The following is an 18,186-nucleotide window of genomic DNA, read 5'->3' as shown; positions in this document are numbered from 1 at the left end:
CTGGAGGAACGTGTCCGCCAACTAGAGGAGAGTAATTTCGTAACGATAGATGTGTCAAGCACACCGGATAGCGTAGGTTGTAGCCAACCTACTAGTCTGGTTAGCATTAGCCCTAAGCGGCCGGCTAACCGCGGTGAGCCAATTCAGACGCATAACAGTTACACTCCCTTAGAAAGCCCCACGATGTCACAGTCTACTGGCTCCCGCACATTAGTTATAGGTGACTCCATCACCCGTAACATTAAGCTTAAGAACCCAGCCACCGTAATGTGTATTCCTGGGGCCAGAGCACCCGATATTGAAGCTAGCCTTAGGGAGCTGACTCGCAACAGGTCCAAACACCGGCATAAAGCAAACAACACTAGTTTCTCTGATATAGTGATACACGTCGGCTCCAATGACACTAGGATGAGGCAATCAGAGATTACAAAAAGGAACATAGCAAGGACTTGTAATCTCGCCAGAAAGATGTGTCGGCATCGAGTAGTTGTCTCTGGTCCCTTGCCTGCGAGAGGCAATGATGAGAGGTTTAGTAGATTATTCTCGCTAAACCGGTGGCTGGCTGGCTTCTGTAACGAACAGGGATTTCAGTTTGTAGATAACTGGCCTTCCTTCTGGAGGAACCCCCGACTGTTTGGTAGAGATGGCCTTCACCCTAATGGGGAAGGTGCTCTTACCCTTTCCAGAAATATAGATTACTGTTTAAGTCCCACATGACATCCTGCACTAGAACAAGTCGGGGGACAGGTGATTAGCGAGCCTGTTAGAACGGGTGTGGAGTCTGTAAGGGTATGGCTAACTGGCGCTATGCCGGACTTGAACAATACACATAGCCCTTTCTGTAGAATAAAGCAACATATTATGCATACAGATTCACAACCCATAAATGCTCCACAGTCTGTCTTGCCTTCTACTGAGGTAGGGCCTCGTGATAAATTTGAACCTCCCTCTTGTACTAGTGATGATTCAACAAACAACTATCAGACCCCTATGGTATTGACTTCTTATCGTGTGTACAACAAGTCAAAATATGGCATGGGTTCTAGACGGAGCAATCTCGTTATTATTACTACTATTAATTCTTTGGGAGTGAACAGCCTCAGTCAGCCAACCTTTACGAAAATTGGTCTTATGAATATTAGATCGCTCTCCTCAAAGGCTGTGCTCATTAATGATCTGATAAGAGATCATAATCTCAACATAATCGGTCTTTGCGAGACCTGGTTAAAACCAAACGATTTTATATCCCTTAATGAGGCATCTCCACCTAATTTTTTGAGTTCTCAGGTTTCACGTCCTAATAGGAAAGGTGGGGGTGTTGCCCTCATCCATGAATCTGCTCTTAACCTCAGAACTTGGTCAAAATCTGAAATTAAAACATTTGAGGTCCTCGTTTTGTGATCGACCGCATCATTGCCATTTTATCTAGCACTTCTCTATCGTCCTCCTGGTCCGTACTCGGGCTTCTTGGATGAATTTTCTGAATTTATTGCAGACCTGGTAACCCACGCAGACAATATTGTACTCATGGGTGATTTCAATATCCATGTCAATTCTCCTGAAGAGTCCCTTAGTGTGGCTTTTCAGGCAATAATCGATACTTTTGGTTTTGTTCAATTAATTAATGAGCCAACTCACATCAGTGGTAATACCCTGGATCTGGTTTTAATTCGAGGTATTAGGACCTCCAACGTAACAGTCCTTCCTTACATAGCCACTGTGTCTGACCATTATTTTATAACATTTGAAATCTTGACCCAATGCCAGCGCTTGGACCGGAACCAGTGCTCTAGCAGTCGTAATATTAGTTCTTCGACTGCTACTGCACTTGCTGAGGTACTGCCCTCAGTGGTTTCCTCTTTCCCTTCCTATAAGGGCCCTATAGACAACCTTACAAATGATTTCAACAAGGTGTTATGTAAAGCTCTTGATACTGTTGCACCTTTGAGATTTAAGTGTCATGCCAAAAGGTTTACAGGCCATGCCAAGGTTTTACAGGTGAAACTCGAAGGCTGAAACAATTTTGTCGGAGATTGGAGCGCAGATGGCGTGCAACTAAACTTGAGGTCTTCCGATGGGGAGATTAAAATATAAAATGACTAAATATAAACAGGCTCTTGTTGCGGCAAAAAACAACTATTTTTCTAGACTAATTGACCTCCATAAAAATAACCCTAAATACTTATTCGACACAGTTGCATTGCTAACCCAGAAGAGAACCTCTCCTAGTAGTTCCCCTTTCTCAGCCGACGAGTTCTTGCGATTCTTCACAAATAAAGTTGAGCTCATCAGGAAGGAAATAAAGGACACCCTACCGCCAGACAGTTTAAACATGTCGGCCGCCATGACCGCTGCTGGGACTACTTCCATCCTCTGTCCCACTAGTTTCTCCTACTTTGAGGAAGTATCTCTGGACGAGCTTACAAAACTTGTCAGTGCAGCAAAACAGACAACATGTCTGCTTGACCCGCTTCCTGGGAAACTTGTTAAAGAATTGTTCCCAATTCTAGCCCCCTCAATCTTAAATATAATTAATCTATCACTCTCATCTGGCACTGTGCCTGCAGCTTTCAAGACTGCAGTGATTCGACCCCTGCTGAAAAAACCAACCCTCGACCCCGGGAGTGTTTCCCACTGTAGGCCGGTGTCTAACCTCCCATTTCTGTCCAAGATCCTTGAAAGAATTGTAGCACAACAGCTCAATGATCACATGGCTTTGGGTGATCTTTTTGAACCTTTTCAGTCTGGTTTCAGGATGAACCACTCCACTGAATCAGCCCTTGCAAAAATGACAAATGATCTTCTTCTATCTATGGACTGTGACACATCTACAATATTGTTGTTACTTGATCTCAGTGCTGCTTTCGACACTGTCGATCACTCTATCCTACTGGAACGCCTTCAAACATATATTGGTGTTACTGGTCCGGTACTCTCTTGGTTTAGATCTTATCTTGAGGATCGGACGCATCGTGTCGTTTGTGATGATATGACTTCAGAGTTCTGTGGTGTCACTTGTGGAGTTCCACAAGGTTCAGTGCTCGGCCCTCTTTTGTTTAACATTTACATGTTGCCGCTTGGCGACATCATTCGCAAACATAAGATTAGCTTTCACTCTTATGCTGATGACACTCAGCTAATGTCCCACTAAAGTTAACTGACCTGCAGGACTGCTCTAATTAGGAGGCTTGTCTCATTGATATTAAACATTGGATGTCCTGTAACTTTTTACTCTTGAACCCTGATAAAACTGAGATGTTGATCATCGGCCCTGCTAAACAGAGCCGCCTGTTTAAGGACACCACTCTGAGTTTTGATAATAGCATAATTTCCCAAAGTGACTCTGTAAAAAATCTGGGTGTGATATTGGACCCGACTCTATCCTTTCATAAACACATTAAGAATGTTACTAAAACAGCATTTTTTCATCTTCGCAATATTGCGAAGATACGACCTATTCTATCCACTTCTGATGCAGAGACCCTAGTCCATGCATTTGTCACGTCTCGCCTTGACTACTGTAATGTACTGTTTTCTGGTCTTCCAATGGCGAGTCTCAAAAGCTTGCAGTTAGTACAAAATGCTGCAGCGCGACTTCTTACAAGGACACGTAAGTGTTACCATATTTCTCCAATACTAGCCAACCCGCACTGGCTCCCAGTTCATTTAAGATGTGACTTTAAGGTACTGCTTCTGGTTTACAAAATATTACATGGGTTGGCACCTTTTTATCTGGTTGACCTAATTGTACCCTATGCTCCGTCTAGAAACCTACGCTCACAACACGCCGGTCTTTTGACTATCCCGAGAGCCAGAAAGAAGTATGCGGGCTCTAGAGCCTTTTCCATTCGGGCCCCAACGTTGTGGAATGCTCTACCTGTTAATATTAGAGCTGCTACCTCAGTAGAAATGTTCAAGTCCCGACTTAAGACTCATTTCTATACTTTAGCGTTTAGTTAAAAATATTCCCTGCCTGTTTTGACTGCCGCTCCTTATCTCTCCCATACCCCCCCCCCCCCCCCCCTCCACCGGGTCCAGGAGAGGCTGTTTGGAAGTTGCCTTGACGGAACTGGACATCTGACGTGGCCTACCTTGTGGAGGCGCTGCAGCAGAGGGATGGTGATCATCTCAAGCTGCCGGCTGCCCAACTGTCCTAATGGCATTACATCTTGGACCTGGACTATTATACTCTCTGTTTATATTTAACTGTCACATGTTAACCTCTCGACATCCATTGTAGCTTGGTCATCCTTGAAGGGGGATTGCCCCATCTGCGGTCCCTTCTCAAGGTTTCTTTTTCCCTAATGGGTTTTGAGTTTTTCCTTGCCCTGATGGGGGTTCAGATCAGGGGATGTCGTTTGTCGTCTATTGTCTATCATCTACTGTTGCCTGCTTGTTAAGCCCTTTGAGGCTCTTGTGTGATTAAGGGCTATATAAATAAATTTGACTTGACTTGACTTGACTTGACTTTGCAGCTATTCATTGATCCCAGTTGGCACAGGAACCAAGTAGCGGCAATGAACGATAGATTATTTATACTTAAAACATCGTGTTTTGCCTTGCCGCCTTATTATTATTAGGAATTATTATTATTCCTGTTAAAATTACAGTGGAACCTTGGTTAGCATCATTAATTTGTTCCAGAAGGTCTTACTCTAACCAAAACAAATGCTAACCAAATGGATTTTTCTCATAACAAATCATTCATTCATTCATTCATTTTCTACCGCTTATCCTCACCAGGGTCGCGGGGGTGCTGGAGCCTATCCCAGCTGTACACCCTGGACTGGTCGCCAGCCAATCACAGGGCACAAATAGTCAAACAACCATTCACACTCACATTCATACCTATGGACAATTTGGAGTCGCCAATTAACCTAGCATGTTTTTGGAATGTGGGAGGAAACCGGAGTACCCGGAGAAAACCCACGCATGCACGGGGAGAACATGCATGCAAACTCCACATACAGATGCCTGAGGGTGATATCGAACTTGGGTCTCCTAGCTGCAAGGTCTGTGCGCTAACCACTCCTGCGCCGTGCAGCCCTCATATAAAACTATAATTGCAAAACTATAAAAACATGTTTTTTTATTGTTGTTAAAATGTATTAACCGGGGGGAATGTTAACTGAGGTTCCACTATCATTATTTTGTCCTCATGCCACTCCTGCCTTGTTTTGTTTGTTGCCTTCAAACTCCTTGCATCACCGTTAGTGATTTACCCAGTTCTTTCCATGGCCCTCTGCAAAGCTTTTTGTTGTTGTATTTTTACCATTCATGGTTGTACTCGTTTTTAGTACTTTATTTTTTTCAAGACACCATGCATCACTCTAAATTTATCTAAATTTTTTTAAGTAATGAAGACTCTACATCTTGAGTTCTTGAGTCTTATTTGCAAGTATTTGTTCTCTGTGGTCCGACAGTTAAAAACTACCACACAAACTACCACCAATGCATGTTTTGGGCTGTGGAAGGTTACCATAGTAGGAAGAATAATAAACTCCATATGTATGTATCACTATTATATGAATTAAATGTACTTACTTTGTTGGAAATTCTGCCGGGTGTCTTAGTGGTGTCTGATATCTGCAGTCAGATGTTTCTGTGACAGATCAAAACCTGTTTGTGGTACAGTAAAGTCTCGTTATATCGATATCGGTTATATCGAAGTACTGCTTATTATGATACTGTTTTCATTTCCCGGCAAATTTCTAGTCTTTTATGATATAATTAGTTCCGTTAGTACGATACCCGGTTATTATGATAATCCGGTTACTACGATGCCCTTTTCATCTCCCGCCAGCCAATTTGGTCTGCTTATATCGATACAAAAGCAGCTTAAATCAATCTTTGCTTAAGGATTTCAATACCAAAAAAGAACACGGCGAACGGCTGCTTCCAGTCAACTTTATTTTTCACTCTTCCACCACCAGAGCGCAGCAGACACACCGATTCCCGCACTTCCTGGTTCACAGGTCATGCTCAACCCACCCCACATAGCTGGCCAAACACATGCCTGCAACAGAAGAACCAACTGATATAGCATACACACCTATTCCAACGAAGACACAAGCGTACAAATACATGTATTTAATTGTGTTGTATTCAGATATCTTTTTATCGCTTGCAATAATCACTGTTTTTCATATGTACATGCTGGCGTTCGTGGTGTATAGAATCTATACACACAAGAGAAACCAGAACGCAGTTGGTTCTTGTGTTGCAGGCATGTGTTTGGCCAGCTATGTGGGGCGGGTTGAGCAAAGATTGATTTAAGCTGCTCGACATTGTTCTATACTATAGAACAATGTCGAGTGCATTATTGCCCACTTTTAATGCAGTTCGGCGCAGGATCGGATATATCGACAGTCCGGTTATATCGATATTTTTTCTGACTCCCGACAATATCGATATAACGAGACTTTACTGTATTTGTGTTGACCCCTGCTGTGCGGCCTACCCCCCACTTCTCTCTCTCTCTTTCTCTCTCTCTGTTTAGGTTACTGCAATATCTGATGCAATACCAATACCTAATGCAGGTGAACTCCCGATAAACAAGATCACAGCAGAGGAACCAGAGTACTGACACAGACATCAGTGTTGTTACTGAGCAGGTCTACAATAACTAAATTGAAAGCTTTTAAAATAAAATACGAATAGAAAATACTTATCTTCTACAAGATGGATGGATGGATTCTATATTATACTCCTACTGCACTGATATCATGGCTCGGTCCATTCAATAATGGCATAATAAGGTTTCACTCTCCCAGGTGTTCACATGATCCAGGAGATGTATGGCTATGAATGGAATGATGAGATTAATTTCATGGTTGGCGTTACGTTGGAGTATTGGAGATTGGAGATTTTTCAAAAAATAATGACTAAATGATCGCTGTTTTATGGTTGAATACGACCTATTAGTAAATACAAAATGTCTGTTTAAGCAAATTGTATGTATTTTTGCCCTAAATCAATGCTACTATGTTATTTTCTGTCATGCCCCCCAATGGACATATATTCAAGAGTCATATTGCAGAGCGTATTTAGAGTGGAATTTCATGTTGAGTACGATAAATAAATAAAATAAAATTAATGAGGAATTGCAAACATGTTTGTTATCATGTTTATATGGCTACTATATTGGATAATACAAATGTAAAGGTGATTATATGGGTGTTATTTAATATTTAGAGGGTTCTAATAATGTTGCACGGCGGACAAATGGTTAGCACCTCACAGCTAGGAGACCCGAGTTCAATTCCACCCTCGGCCATCTCTGTGTGGAGTTTGCATGTTTTCCCCGTGCATGCGTGGGTTTTCTCCGGGTACTCCGGTTTCCTCCCACATTCCAAAAACATGCTAGGTTAATTGGCCACTCCAAATTGTCCATAGGTATGAATGTGAGTGTGAATGGTTGTTTGTCTATATGTGCCCTGTGATTGGTTGGTGACCAGTCCAGGGTGTACCCCGCCTCTCGCCCGAAGACAGCTGGGATAGGCTCCAGCACCCTGGTGAGGATAAGCGGTAGAAAATGAATGAATGAATGAATGATTTCTTATGAGAAAAATCCATTTGGTTAGCATCCGTTTTGGTTTGAGTAAGACCTTTTGGACTGAAACCATGGCCTCAGAGTCTCATCCCCAAAGCATTTAGATGAATAAAATTATCTGCCCCAATGGCTGAGCAGAACAAAAGTGAGTGAGCATCCTGAATGATGCTGGACTGATGGGACAGAGGATCTTCAGAGAAAGAAAGGAATATAAGAATGGTTTTGAATGGTTTATTGTTTTTTCTTTTTTTTTAATTTTTGTGTGAGGAACCCCCAAAAAGATGGACGGCTGTCCTTCACGATGCCTTCAGAGATCAGATGGAGCTCTGCAGAAACAAAACACCACACATAACTTTAACTAATTGTCTCATAAAAAAATAATACATTCATCCCTAATCCACATGCAGTCATTTTTATCCATATAATGTACATGATAAAGTATAAAACAAGACAAGATATAACAGCGGGTTGATTTACCGTCTTCGGTGATGATCGGCATGGTGATGAGAAACTGAAGGATTGTCTCATCTCTGTGGAATGGGCATATGGCCTGACGCCAGAGCAGAAACTGGCTGATCGGCTTTGTAATATCCTCCAGTTTCTGAAAAAAAAGAAAACACATTTGAGTCAAATCTAATCATAGCTACCTACACTTACATACACTATACTCATCCATATTTTATTTATTACATTTGTGTGGTTTATTTGGTTAAAGTACAGATTAATGATGAAAACTGAGGTGTGTGTTTAATTGTGTACCAACCTCAAGGTTGATGTGTCCATTAGGAAGCCTGCTAGCACAGCTTTCATCCAGGAAGAAGATGTCCTTCATGAGAAGACAGAAGAAAGGAATGACAATCTTCTCCTGGGTGCTGTCAGCAGTGTTGGACATCTCAGTGGCGTCATGGAGCGCAGTGCGATAGTTCTTGAAGTTATAGGATGGGTCCATCAGGTTCTGAGACAACCAAGAATAAGGCAATGATAGTGTACTGTGTCCTCCATGATGGTATTTAGTATTTGGTCATGTGATTTTTCTCACCTCTAAGGTTTTAAACCTGTGAGTGTTGTCTTTATTCCAGGTCTTTTTCAGCTTGGAAATACAGTTCATGTTCATCCCCGCTGAAAGGTAGAATCACAGATTTAGTGACACACACAAAAAGAGTCCATCTGTGCTTTTTTTGTAAGACAACAATACTTGACTATCAAGTCTGGAAAAAGAAAAAGGAAAAACTCAAAAGCTGGAACAAAAGGCAGCAGAGTTCATGGTAAAAAAATACTCACCAATGATGGCCATTAGGGAGTTGAAGTTTCCAATATCCAAACACTGCTGAGCCACATCGATGAAGAACTTGACCACTCCATCTCTGTGTTTCTTCTTGGTCGGCTGCAATGCCAGAACACGAATAAGTCACAGACTCCTAAACAACCCGTATGGAGCGCCATGAAATCTTTACAAGCTGACTAAATGCAAACACCAGTGAACATACCATACAGATCTCAGTAGCCACAAGGGAGCTCAGTCTGTTGAACCACCTCACATAAGCCTCAAGGTTGCTGCCCTGACACTGAAAACATGCACATGAGAGACAAAAAAGACCAACACACAAACACCTGTAAGTCAGTAAGTAGGGAAAATTGGTCATGTCATGTTTTAAGTCCAGACACACACAGACATAATAACTGTCACTGCACATCTACCTGAGGGTTCTTCACTGCAAATGATTGGGTGAACTCCTCCGGCCCGATCAAACTCATCCTGTCCTGGAAGAAAAAGAATCAGCAATAAAAGTTAAATGGTGATGAAGAAAAATCTTTCAAAGTTGTATTTGTACACCACAACCACATATTTACTATATGACTAAAGGTGTGGTTAGTGTACAATATCATACTATGGAGTCCCAAGTAAGTGCTTACTATTTCAATGTGTGTGAGCTGCTGGGCGAAGATGATGGGGTCATCGCACATGCTCAGTATGCCGCTTCTTTCCTCCGGTTCCGGTGAGGCAGGTTGCTCGGCTAGCATGGAGTTTAGCACAGCGAATTCCTCTTCATATTGGATGAGTGTTGACTTGCTTTTCAGAAGACGGTCAGTCGCCTGCTGTATGTCTCGTAGTGAGTACTAGTGACAAAAAGAAAGGGAAAAAATATATCATATGAATAGAAAGTGATGACGAGTGAACTGTGTGTCAGTGCCATTAGCTGACCAAAAGACGCATATGCACCATCTAGTGAACAAAATGAGTTTAGTGCCCTCTAGTGGACAGAACAAAAAGTAGCATCAGTGCAGTCCAATGGAATTGAATGGGGATTTACAGCTCTATAATATAGTATATAATATAGTTAGTGTCATCTAGTGTGGTAATTTTCAACCACTGTGCCGTGGTGCACTAGTGAGGAATTATCACTTTTTTTAATTAACATTTATTAATAATTTTCTGCAAATATTATGTAATTGTCTAGTGTCCGTGGTGTAACGACTGCCCGAGCAATGTAATATTCGTCCGTGTGGGAACACGAAGCTGATTGCATCGTTCCTACAATAGACTAGTGATGCACGTGAGAGGTCGTGGCGACATTTTGTAACATTTTCGGTTAGTGATGTGCCGCAAGATTCCCCCCCACCCCCCACAAAAAAAACATGGCTCAGGAAAGGTGGAGAAACACTGATCTAGTGTTTGATGTACGGAGGAAATGTGACACTAACCTCGTCCACGCCAGCTACATGATGTGTTATATCTCTGAGAGAACGCATCATCCGCTCATCGCTGAAGTCGTGTGGAAAGGCCTCAGTCCACTCAGTCATCAGCTGCACCAGCTTCTTCGCCTCTTCGTAGAGACGTATCTGAAGAAACATCAAATGTAAGCATAAATACCTTGTCAGTTATTACAACTTGTTGTCAGTTGTAATCTACAGACCTGATCTAGCAGGTCATCTCCAGAGCCCTGCTCCAAACACAAGTGGCAAACTCGTGTCATTAGATCATAGGGCTGCAGGAAGAGACGTGAAGTCAACAGGAAGTTGAAGGCGTACGGCTTCTAATGATGTGAAGGACACAGAAGGGGATGGTGAGGACAAGTGAGGCTGGCAAGTGCATTGACAGAAAGATGGAACTCACATCAGGGTAGTAATCCATGTGTTGGATCAGCGCCTCAAGAGATGCTGAAACCAAATTGTTTGCCATTTGCCTGTAATTGAACATGTTCACCTGCAAACAAGACAATAAACAACAAAATATTATTTTCATTCTCGAAGTCAACGTGTAAGTAAACAAGTGCAAGTTAGTCGTTATATTTCATATTATAATTAACACATTACTACACACAAATCACACGTTACCAGCCTGTAAAAATTAACAAAACTAACCAACAAAGCAGAACATCTAATATCAGCAAATTGTTTTACGATGTATTTCTTTTAAGCCGTGCGTTTTATTTTTTCCAGCGTACCTGTCCAATGATGCAGCTCAACGTTCCGTTAGCCGTTAGATGAAAATTATTTATTAATTCTTCGTTCGATGTACTTTCCATCCGATTGACGTTATTTTATCTTTATTTTTTCACAATAAATACACAAAACTGTGTTACAACTGGAACTTTATGCAATTAGACAATTAGAAAATCGCACTTACCATCGCAATGATGCAGTTCAACGACGTTAGAAAGTATCCTGTCGATGTATTTTTTCACAAAAAATCCAGACAAAACAAATCAATCTTCAAGCAGGTTGTTCGTGATGCTGTCAGATCCCTTGGGTGTTTACCCTCCTGATATTTCAAGCACAGTAAACTTGATCTCTGGAGGCCCGATAAACCTGACCAATCAGGGCCAGGTGAAAAGTCTCACGTGGGATCAAGGGGACCAATCGCAGCAGAGGACGTAAACTGTTCAGTTGCTGCCATCCATCCATCCATCCATCCATCCATCCATTTCTATACCCTGTAAAAAAATAAAAAATAAAAAATGATGACTATAATTATTTGAATTATTATCTAGTTATCTATCAATCAAATGGTTGTTTGTGTACATGTTTAAACTTTAACATTATCTAATAGCATTATAGAGGAGAAATAACCCATATATTAATAGGAATTTCTTTTACAAATATTTCTACATTAAATAATTCATTAAAACTACAGGCGGCACAATTTTAATGATAAATTATGAATTGATTTAAAATCACGAAGAACTAAAAAAGAAGGTGGTTTTAAGAAGTGTTAAAACAAAATGTAGCAGTTGTCATGCAATGCTATGAATGTCATTGCTAATATTTGATCAATGTAGACATTTACTTGTCCTGATCCCCTTGCCCTGCTGCGATTGGTCCGCTTGGTACAACGTGGTCCCACTTCTGCGCTATGATTGGTCAGGTTTACAGGGCCTCTGGAAGTCAAGTGGCGGGTTGCTTGCTAGCAACGGATAACCTGCTGAAATCACTTTTGTGTGGCTCGTGAGTGACAGAAGTAAAAAAAAATAGACCGTTTTAATTTCTGACAGTTCACCGAATTTAATTCAGCTATATCACTCGAAAGGTCGGTGTGATTTGAAAAATTGTTCTGTTAAATAACGTCCCAGTTTTAACTTCCGATACAGTTTTACATATTTGTCGTTAAGTGTACTTAACGTCGCTCAGGTGGAAAGTGCATCGAACGAACGGCTGTGTAACGGCTAATGGAACGTTAGTGTACTGTAAGAAATAAAACCCCTAAAACTTTGAAATTCTTATTATTAGTAGTAATTTTCTTGATTATGAGCTGAGATTTCATGTGTGTTGAATTAGCGTGTGTGTTTATTGTGGGGTTTTTTTTGCAGGTGATCATTCCAGTTACGAAGAAATCCCTTGAGGAAATGATCCATCACTTGGATTTCTTCCCTGATGTGAGTTCCAAGCAGTCATTGTTTTGTTTTTTTATGCACTTGCAATCTCACTTGTCTTCAGCATCCTGTTCTGTGTCCTTCACATCATCAGAGGTCAGACATCTTCAACTTCCTGTTGAGTTCACGCCACTTCTTGCAGCCGTACGAGCTAATGACACCAGTTTGTCACCTGTGCTTGGAGCAGCAGCGCTCTGGAGATCATCTGCTATCAGGTAGGTGGATTATAAACACACACACACGCATAACATTGCTGACATGTTGACACTTTTGTGTGCAAACATTTTTAAACACATCTTCACCAATTAAACATTTCACCTTCATGCTAATCTTCGATTGCAAACATTGATTTTTTTGTGCCCAATAGATGGTACTAACATACCTCTTTCTATCCACTAGATGGCACTAACTGCTGTCATTTGGCAGACACTACATGACAGCTGCCATGCTGGATTCAATCCACTCGATGGCACATTTATCTCTGTTCGGCCCATTAGACTGCACTGATACTTTTTATTTTGAGAAGGTACTGACATGCCTCTCCACTGTTGGCAAAGTCATTATCACACAATTTCTGTCCACTAGATGGCACTAACACGTCTCATTTGGTCCACTACATGGTGCAGATGCTTCTTTTGGTCAGCTAAGGGCACTGAAAAAGTCACTTTCTATTCATATGATATATTTCTTCCCTTCCTTTTTGTCACTAGTACTCATTGCGAGACATACAGGAGATGCCCCACCGTTTTATGAAACGCCAGTCAACACTCATCCAATATGAAAAGGAATTCACTGGATTTTCTACGCTGAAAAAGTCCTGGAATATAACGACAGGAGAAGATTGTCATTCCTTTCTTCTGTCTTCCCATGAAAGACATCTTCTTCCTGGATGAAAGCTGTGCTAGCAGGCTTCCAAATGGACACATTAACCTTGAGGTTGGTCCACAATTAAACACACACACACATTGACTTAGTGACACATTAAGAAATAAATGAGTAATCACAATGCTATGATGTAACACTGCCACCTTGTGGATGTGTATAGCACACAATTGCTTGTGTACAGTTGTCCCTCATTTATAACGTAGAATTGGTTCCAGACCAACAATAAATTAATTTCTATGATAATGTTAATAAATGGATAGACCATAGAAAAACATGTTTATGACTTTCTAAATATGTTATTTAAACATCATTGGAGACCTGTTGACATGAAATAACACCTCAATAGTCACCTAACCAGTTAGCCTTGAATTTATTTGTTCTTAACTTAACTTCATGCAGTGTTAAAGGGGACCTATTATGCTTGGCCCTTTGTATTGTATAGAGTGATGAAAAATTATTATAACATATTGAAAACTTCATTTAAGCTGTCTATTGTCTTGTATTTGGGTGAACCATGTAAACATGTATTATAGTTAATATTTTAAGGTATGAACATTTGTATGAATCAGTTGTCTGTACATTTAATCAAAATTGGATCAACCCAATCAATATGATGATATGCTAAGAAGTTCTCTATGTATTTATATATAAATATAAGTAGTATGGACTTTCGCCGATTCTGTTCACAATTTTCATGGACAGAATTTCTAGGCGCAGCCAAGGTGTTGAGGGAGTCCAGTTCGGGGGCCTTAGAATCTCATCTCTGCTATTTGCAGATGATGTGGTTCTTATGGCTTCTTCGGGCTGCGACCTTCAGCGTTTACTGGGACGGTTTGCATCTGAGTGTGAAGCTTCTGGGATGAGACTCAGTACCTCCAAATCAGAGGCCATGGTTCTCAGTCGGAAAAGGGTGGAGTGCTCCCTCCGGGTTGGGAATGAGGTCCTGCCCCAGGTGGAGGAGTTTAAGTATCTCGGGGTCTTGTTCACGAGTGAGGGAAAGTGGGAGCGTGAGGTCGACAGACGGATCGGTGCAGCCTCGGCAGTAATGTGAAGTTATTTGAATATTATTTAAATTTACCATGCGTACAATATTTTTTGGGTGCAACGTCATTAGGTCACGTGATGGTGTCTCACCAAGTCACGTTACGGCGCGCCGCCAATCACTGACGTATACATAGTCCGGAAGGGACTACACACCGGTAGCGGTGAGGGACGCATGGAGAGAATCGCTGCAGGTATTTAAAGGTTCGTTGTTTTGTTTTTGTTTTTGTTTTTTTTTGTCCCGTCCAGCCATTGGAGCAGATAATATTGTTGATCTAAATGCCCTTACATGCTAGACAGATTTGCTCTGTGTCAGGAAAGGTGTTGGCTACAACTTCCCTGTATCATGAAATTTTATTTGCCGTTATTTGATGTTTTTGTTATGCCATTTGGAGCGACTGGACCGGAGCAAGAAGAAGAACAGAAAAGAAGAAGAGAAAGGTGGGGTGGGGGGGGCAGTAGAGGGAGAGACAAAAACAGCAGCAACAAGAATTCCCATAACAACAACAGTGACAAACAGAACAGTTAAATGTCAATGATGGCTAAGGGTCACAATGGAGATGATATCAGTGAAATGAAACAGTCCAACTTACCAGTAGCAATAGTAACAATGAAGACATGAACCGTGATAGTAAACACAATTACAGCCATACGGTTACAGTAATTAAAATGTCACTGCTTGACATCATTATTACTGTAATAATAGCATACCAATAGCATATAAACATCAGGGATAAGATGGTAGATTGTATAGAGAAGCACCCATGTGCTGTGAGTGTCCATATGGAGGTGTGTTGTGTATGTGAATGCGAGTGTGTGAATGTGTAATTGTCACTGAGAATGACAAAAGGAGAGAGACTGCCTTCTACCACCCCGGTAGAAGCAAACCCCGCCCCGCGCAGCCAGGTCAAGCCCCCACCGCCAGAGATCCTCCGGCCCCGTGGGTGTTGGCAAAGCCAGGGCCGACTCCCCAAGACCCGCCTCCGAAACAACTCCCCGAGACCAGCAAGAGGCCATAGAGGAGCAATCCCAACCGGCAACAGGGCGCCAGCAGGCTGGAGGAGAGCCGCACCCCTGAGACCAGCGGGAGACCATACCCCACTAGGGCAGAAGGGCATCGAAGGCCACACACCCGTGGGCACAGAGGCGCCCCCGCCAGCCGGAAGGGAGCCCGTCCACGGCCGGAGGCACCGCCCCCCGCCCCCCACACACCCCCAGGAAGCAGAATCCGGCCCGCCCCAGGTAACCCCAGGCCTGACCACCGACATAGGACCGCCCCGGCCAGGACAGGAGAGGCCCGGGCACACTGCCCCATGGAGGACCGGGCGGTATAGATGGAACGCCCTGCGCCAGACCCCCGCACAGCCCCCCCCCCTCGTATATCTACATGGCCACATACACACACCCACATATATATTTATATATATATATATATATATATATAATTATAATAAAACTAATCATTATTTATCTAAGTATTTAAAACAATAAATACATAAAATAATCTCAGACACACACGCACACCCCATCCACTCAATACACACGCAAGCACACACTGTGGACGTCCCCGGGTGGGGCGTCCGGGGCATCACAGGGCGGGGGACCCAGGGGTCCCAGACCCACAACCAGGCCCCGAGCCCGGGGAGGTACGGACCTCCAAGGCATAGCACCCCCAGACTCCCCTCGACTACGGCATCAGGGCTACGGCAATGTGGCAGACAAAGGAGCGGGTGAGGGGAGGAGGCCCGCACATGAGCAAGCGGAGGGGGCGAGCAGGCGAGTGGTGAGGCGCTCCACCGCGCCGGCCGACACCCGCCGGGCAGCTCACCCCCGTGAGGGAGAGCCATAGCTCCAAGTCATGGGGAGGCCAAGCACCAGAGCCGAGGAGTTAAGACCAGCGCAAGGCCACCGACGGACCCCACCATCCACCGGGAGGGCACACCCCCCCCCCGCCCCCAGAACCAGCAGCGCTCCACCCACGTACCGGAGAACCATCCCAGACGAGCCCTAAGGCAAGACTGGGGATGGGTAAAGACAGGGACAGCGATGCAGCAGAGCATGGGACCAGTGGCAGCAGACACCCAAACGCCCGGAAGAGCACCACCCCCCCAGCAGGCCCCACTCCGAGGAGCATGCTCCCCATCCTCACACGCCACCCAGGCCCCAGGCCCCATGAGCAAGATCAGGCCCCCTCCCAACACACAGCCCGGTCCCCGCAGCAGCCACCACAGCGCAACAACCCCAAGCCACCACCGTAGACTTCAGGCCACCAGCAGCGCAAACCCCACCGCCTGGAGGCCGGCGAACGCCCCCCCAAAGGCACGTTGGTGTCCGCGACCCACTATAGACCCAGGGAGGTAGCGCCAACCATGACCCTAGGGCAAGCCCCGGCGTCAGCTGGTTCCAGCGGGACCCCCGGGAAGGCCAGGCAGACCAGACCACATTATCCTGCAGCCCAGGGCACCCCGAGCGAGCCGCCAAGCCCCAGCAGCCAGCGGGCCAATCGCAGGGGTAGGCAGAAGGCTCTCCGGTCCAGCCCGCTACACCTGTGTGTGTGATGATGGTATTGTGTAGATTGTGCAATTAAAAATAGGCCTGCCCCATATGGCTGACCTATGTGTATGTGTGTGTGTGGAGGGAAGCTGAGCAATGGTGGGTCCCATGCCTGCCCAGATTCCCCCCAGAACTGAGTGTCTAAGGTGCGGTTAAAATTGAAGGGTGACCCAGCCAGAGGAATGCCGAGGACAAAAGGGCATCCGCAAGGAAACCCTTCGCCCCTGGCACAACTAGTTGCAGGCCACCCCCCAAAGTCCTACATGTATGTGAGGTGGTGCAGTGCAGCAGGGAGGACCGGGGCCCCACACACGCTCACCCCGCACTACCGACCCACCGAGCCGGGCAACCCAGCCGCCCGGAGCAAGCCCTGGGCCACAGGACCAACCACGAGCCCCACCCAGCCCATCGTGGCAGCCAGTCCGGCCTGCCAGCTCCCCCCCGGAGGGCCCCACCAGAGATTGTGCCAGCTACGCCACCCCCGGACCACCAGGAGCCACGGACAAACCACACGCCCCGAGGCAGCTCCTACAACCACCAGAACAGCAGGGACCGCGCCCCGGCAACACATCCGTCACCGTGGCAGCCCAGGGAGTGACACCACAGAGACCGCAGGAGAACCGGGACCCGCATGGGGAAGAGCCCAACCCCGCCCCCCGGGCACGTGAGCCAAGAGTGCCAGGGCGGGACAGAGACACACACACCAGGCAGCAGAGCCCACCAGGTAAATGACACCCCAACAGCCGCAAAAAGTGAATGCACCCCCATTCCCACCCTCCGCCACAGCGCCGACCCGTCTCCACCACATCTCCCAACCACCCACGGACCCGCCGAGTAGGACACGCCGGAGGCAGGAAGACCGCCACCAGACCGGAGACAGAAGAGGCCAACCAGACACCGGCAAATAGCAGGGGCCACCCGTGAGCCACCGGCCAGTCCCACCCCCCAACCCTTGGTCGAGGCCCCCCCATGACCCAGAGCCCACCACCCCGCCTCCCAAGCAAGCCCCTGTTAGGGTTAAACCCAAAACATCATCACCAACTGTGAAAGAAGACACAAAGACGTGAGATATAAGCTTGCAAGGAGAGTGTTCAGAGACTGTTCAGTAACATTCATCCGACCCACTCTGAAACAGTCCCTGCTCTCCATCCTTTTATTAAAAATTAGGTATGCCCTATTACATAAGTCTCAACCTTCTAAAGGGAGGGGGGCATACAAATTGGTTGAGACTGGTTTCAACATTAAAGCATATCTTCAGATAACAGAAATGAATGGTTCAAAGAG

At 44.7% G+C, this 18,186-nt stretch overlaps 1 protein-coding gene across 1 annotated transcript; it reads right to left on the bottom strand.

Moving 5' to 3' along the window:
• Positions 1 to 1,152: 1,152 nt before the first annotated feature.
• On the bottom strand, positions 1,153 to 17,311 carry LOC144901171 (ras-GEF domain-containing family member 1B-B-like). Its single transcript, XM_078794356.1, has 12 exons — positions 17,240 to 17,311; positions 10,668 to 10,757; positions 10,468 to 10,587; positions 10,256 to 10,393; positions 9,467 to 9,670; positions 9,251 to 9,313; positions 9,040 to 9,117; positions 8,834 to 8,936; positions 8,592 to 8,671; positions 8,316 to 8,507; positions 8,030 to 8,153; positions 1,153 to 1,220 (listed from the first exon to the last, which is right to left on the bottom strand). Exons 1-12 carry the CDS (start codon positions 17,309 to 17,311, stop codon positions 1,153 to 1,155), a joined length of 1,332 nt encoding a protein of 443 aa, XP_078650482.1.
• Positions 17,312 to 18,186: the final 875 nt, after the last annotated feature.

Source organism: Doryrhamphus excisus, linkage group LG10 (assembly GCF_037039965.1).
Source record: "Doryrhamphus excisus strain RoL-2023G ecotype Guam linkage group LG10, RoL_Dexc_Guam_v1.1, whole genome shotgun sequence".
NCBI lineage: Eukaryota > Metazoa > Chordata > Actinopteri > Syngnathiformes > Syngnathidae > Doryrhamphus > Doryrhamphus excisus.
The sequence above is the reverse complement of the archived record's forward strand: the minus strand, read 5'-3'. Positions and strand labels throughout refer to the sequence as shown.

Coding starts and splice junctions, on each gene's coding strand:
- LOC144901171 (XM_078794356.1), bottom strand. CDS start 17,311: ATGGGCTGGGTGGGGCTCGTGGTTGGTCCTGTGGCCCAGGGCTTGCTC. Junction 8,508..8,591: donor ACAGGTTTAAAACCTTAGAG/GTGAGAAAAATC, acceptor TGGTTGTCTCAG/AACCTGATGGACCCATCCTA. Junction 8,154..8,315: donor ATGGACACATCAACCTTGAG/GTTGGTACACAA, acceptor CTTTTTTTTCAG/AAACTGGAGGATATTACAAA.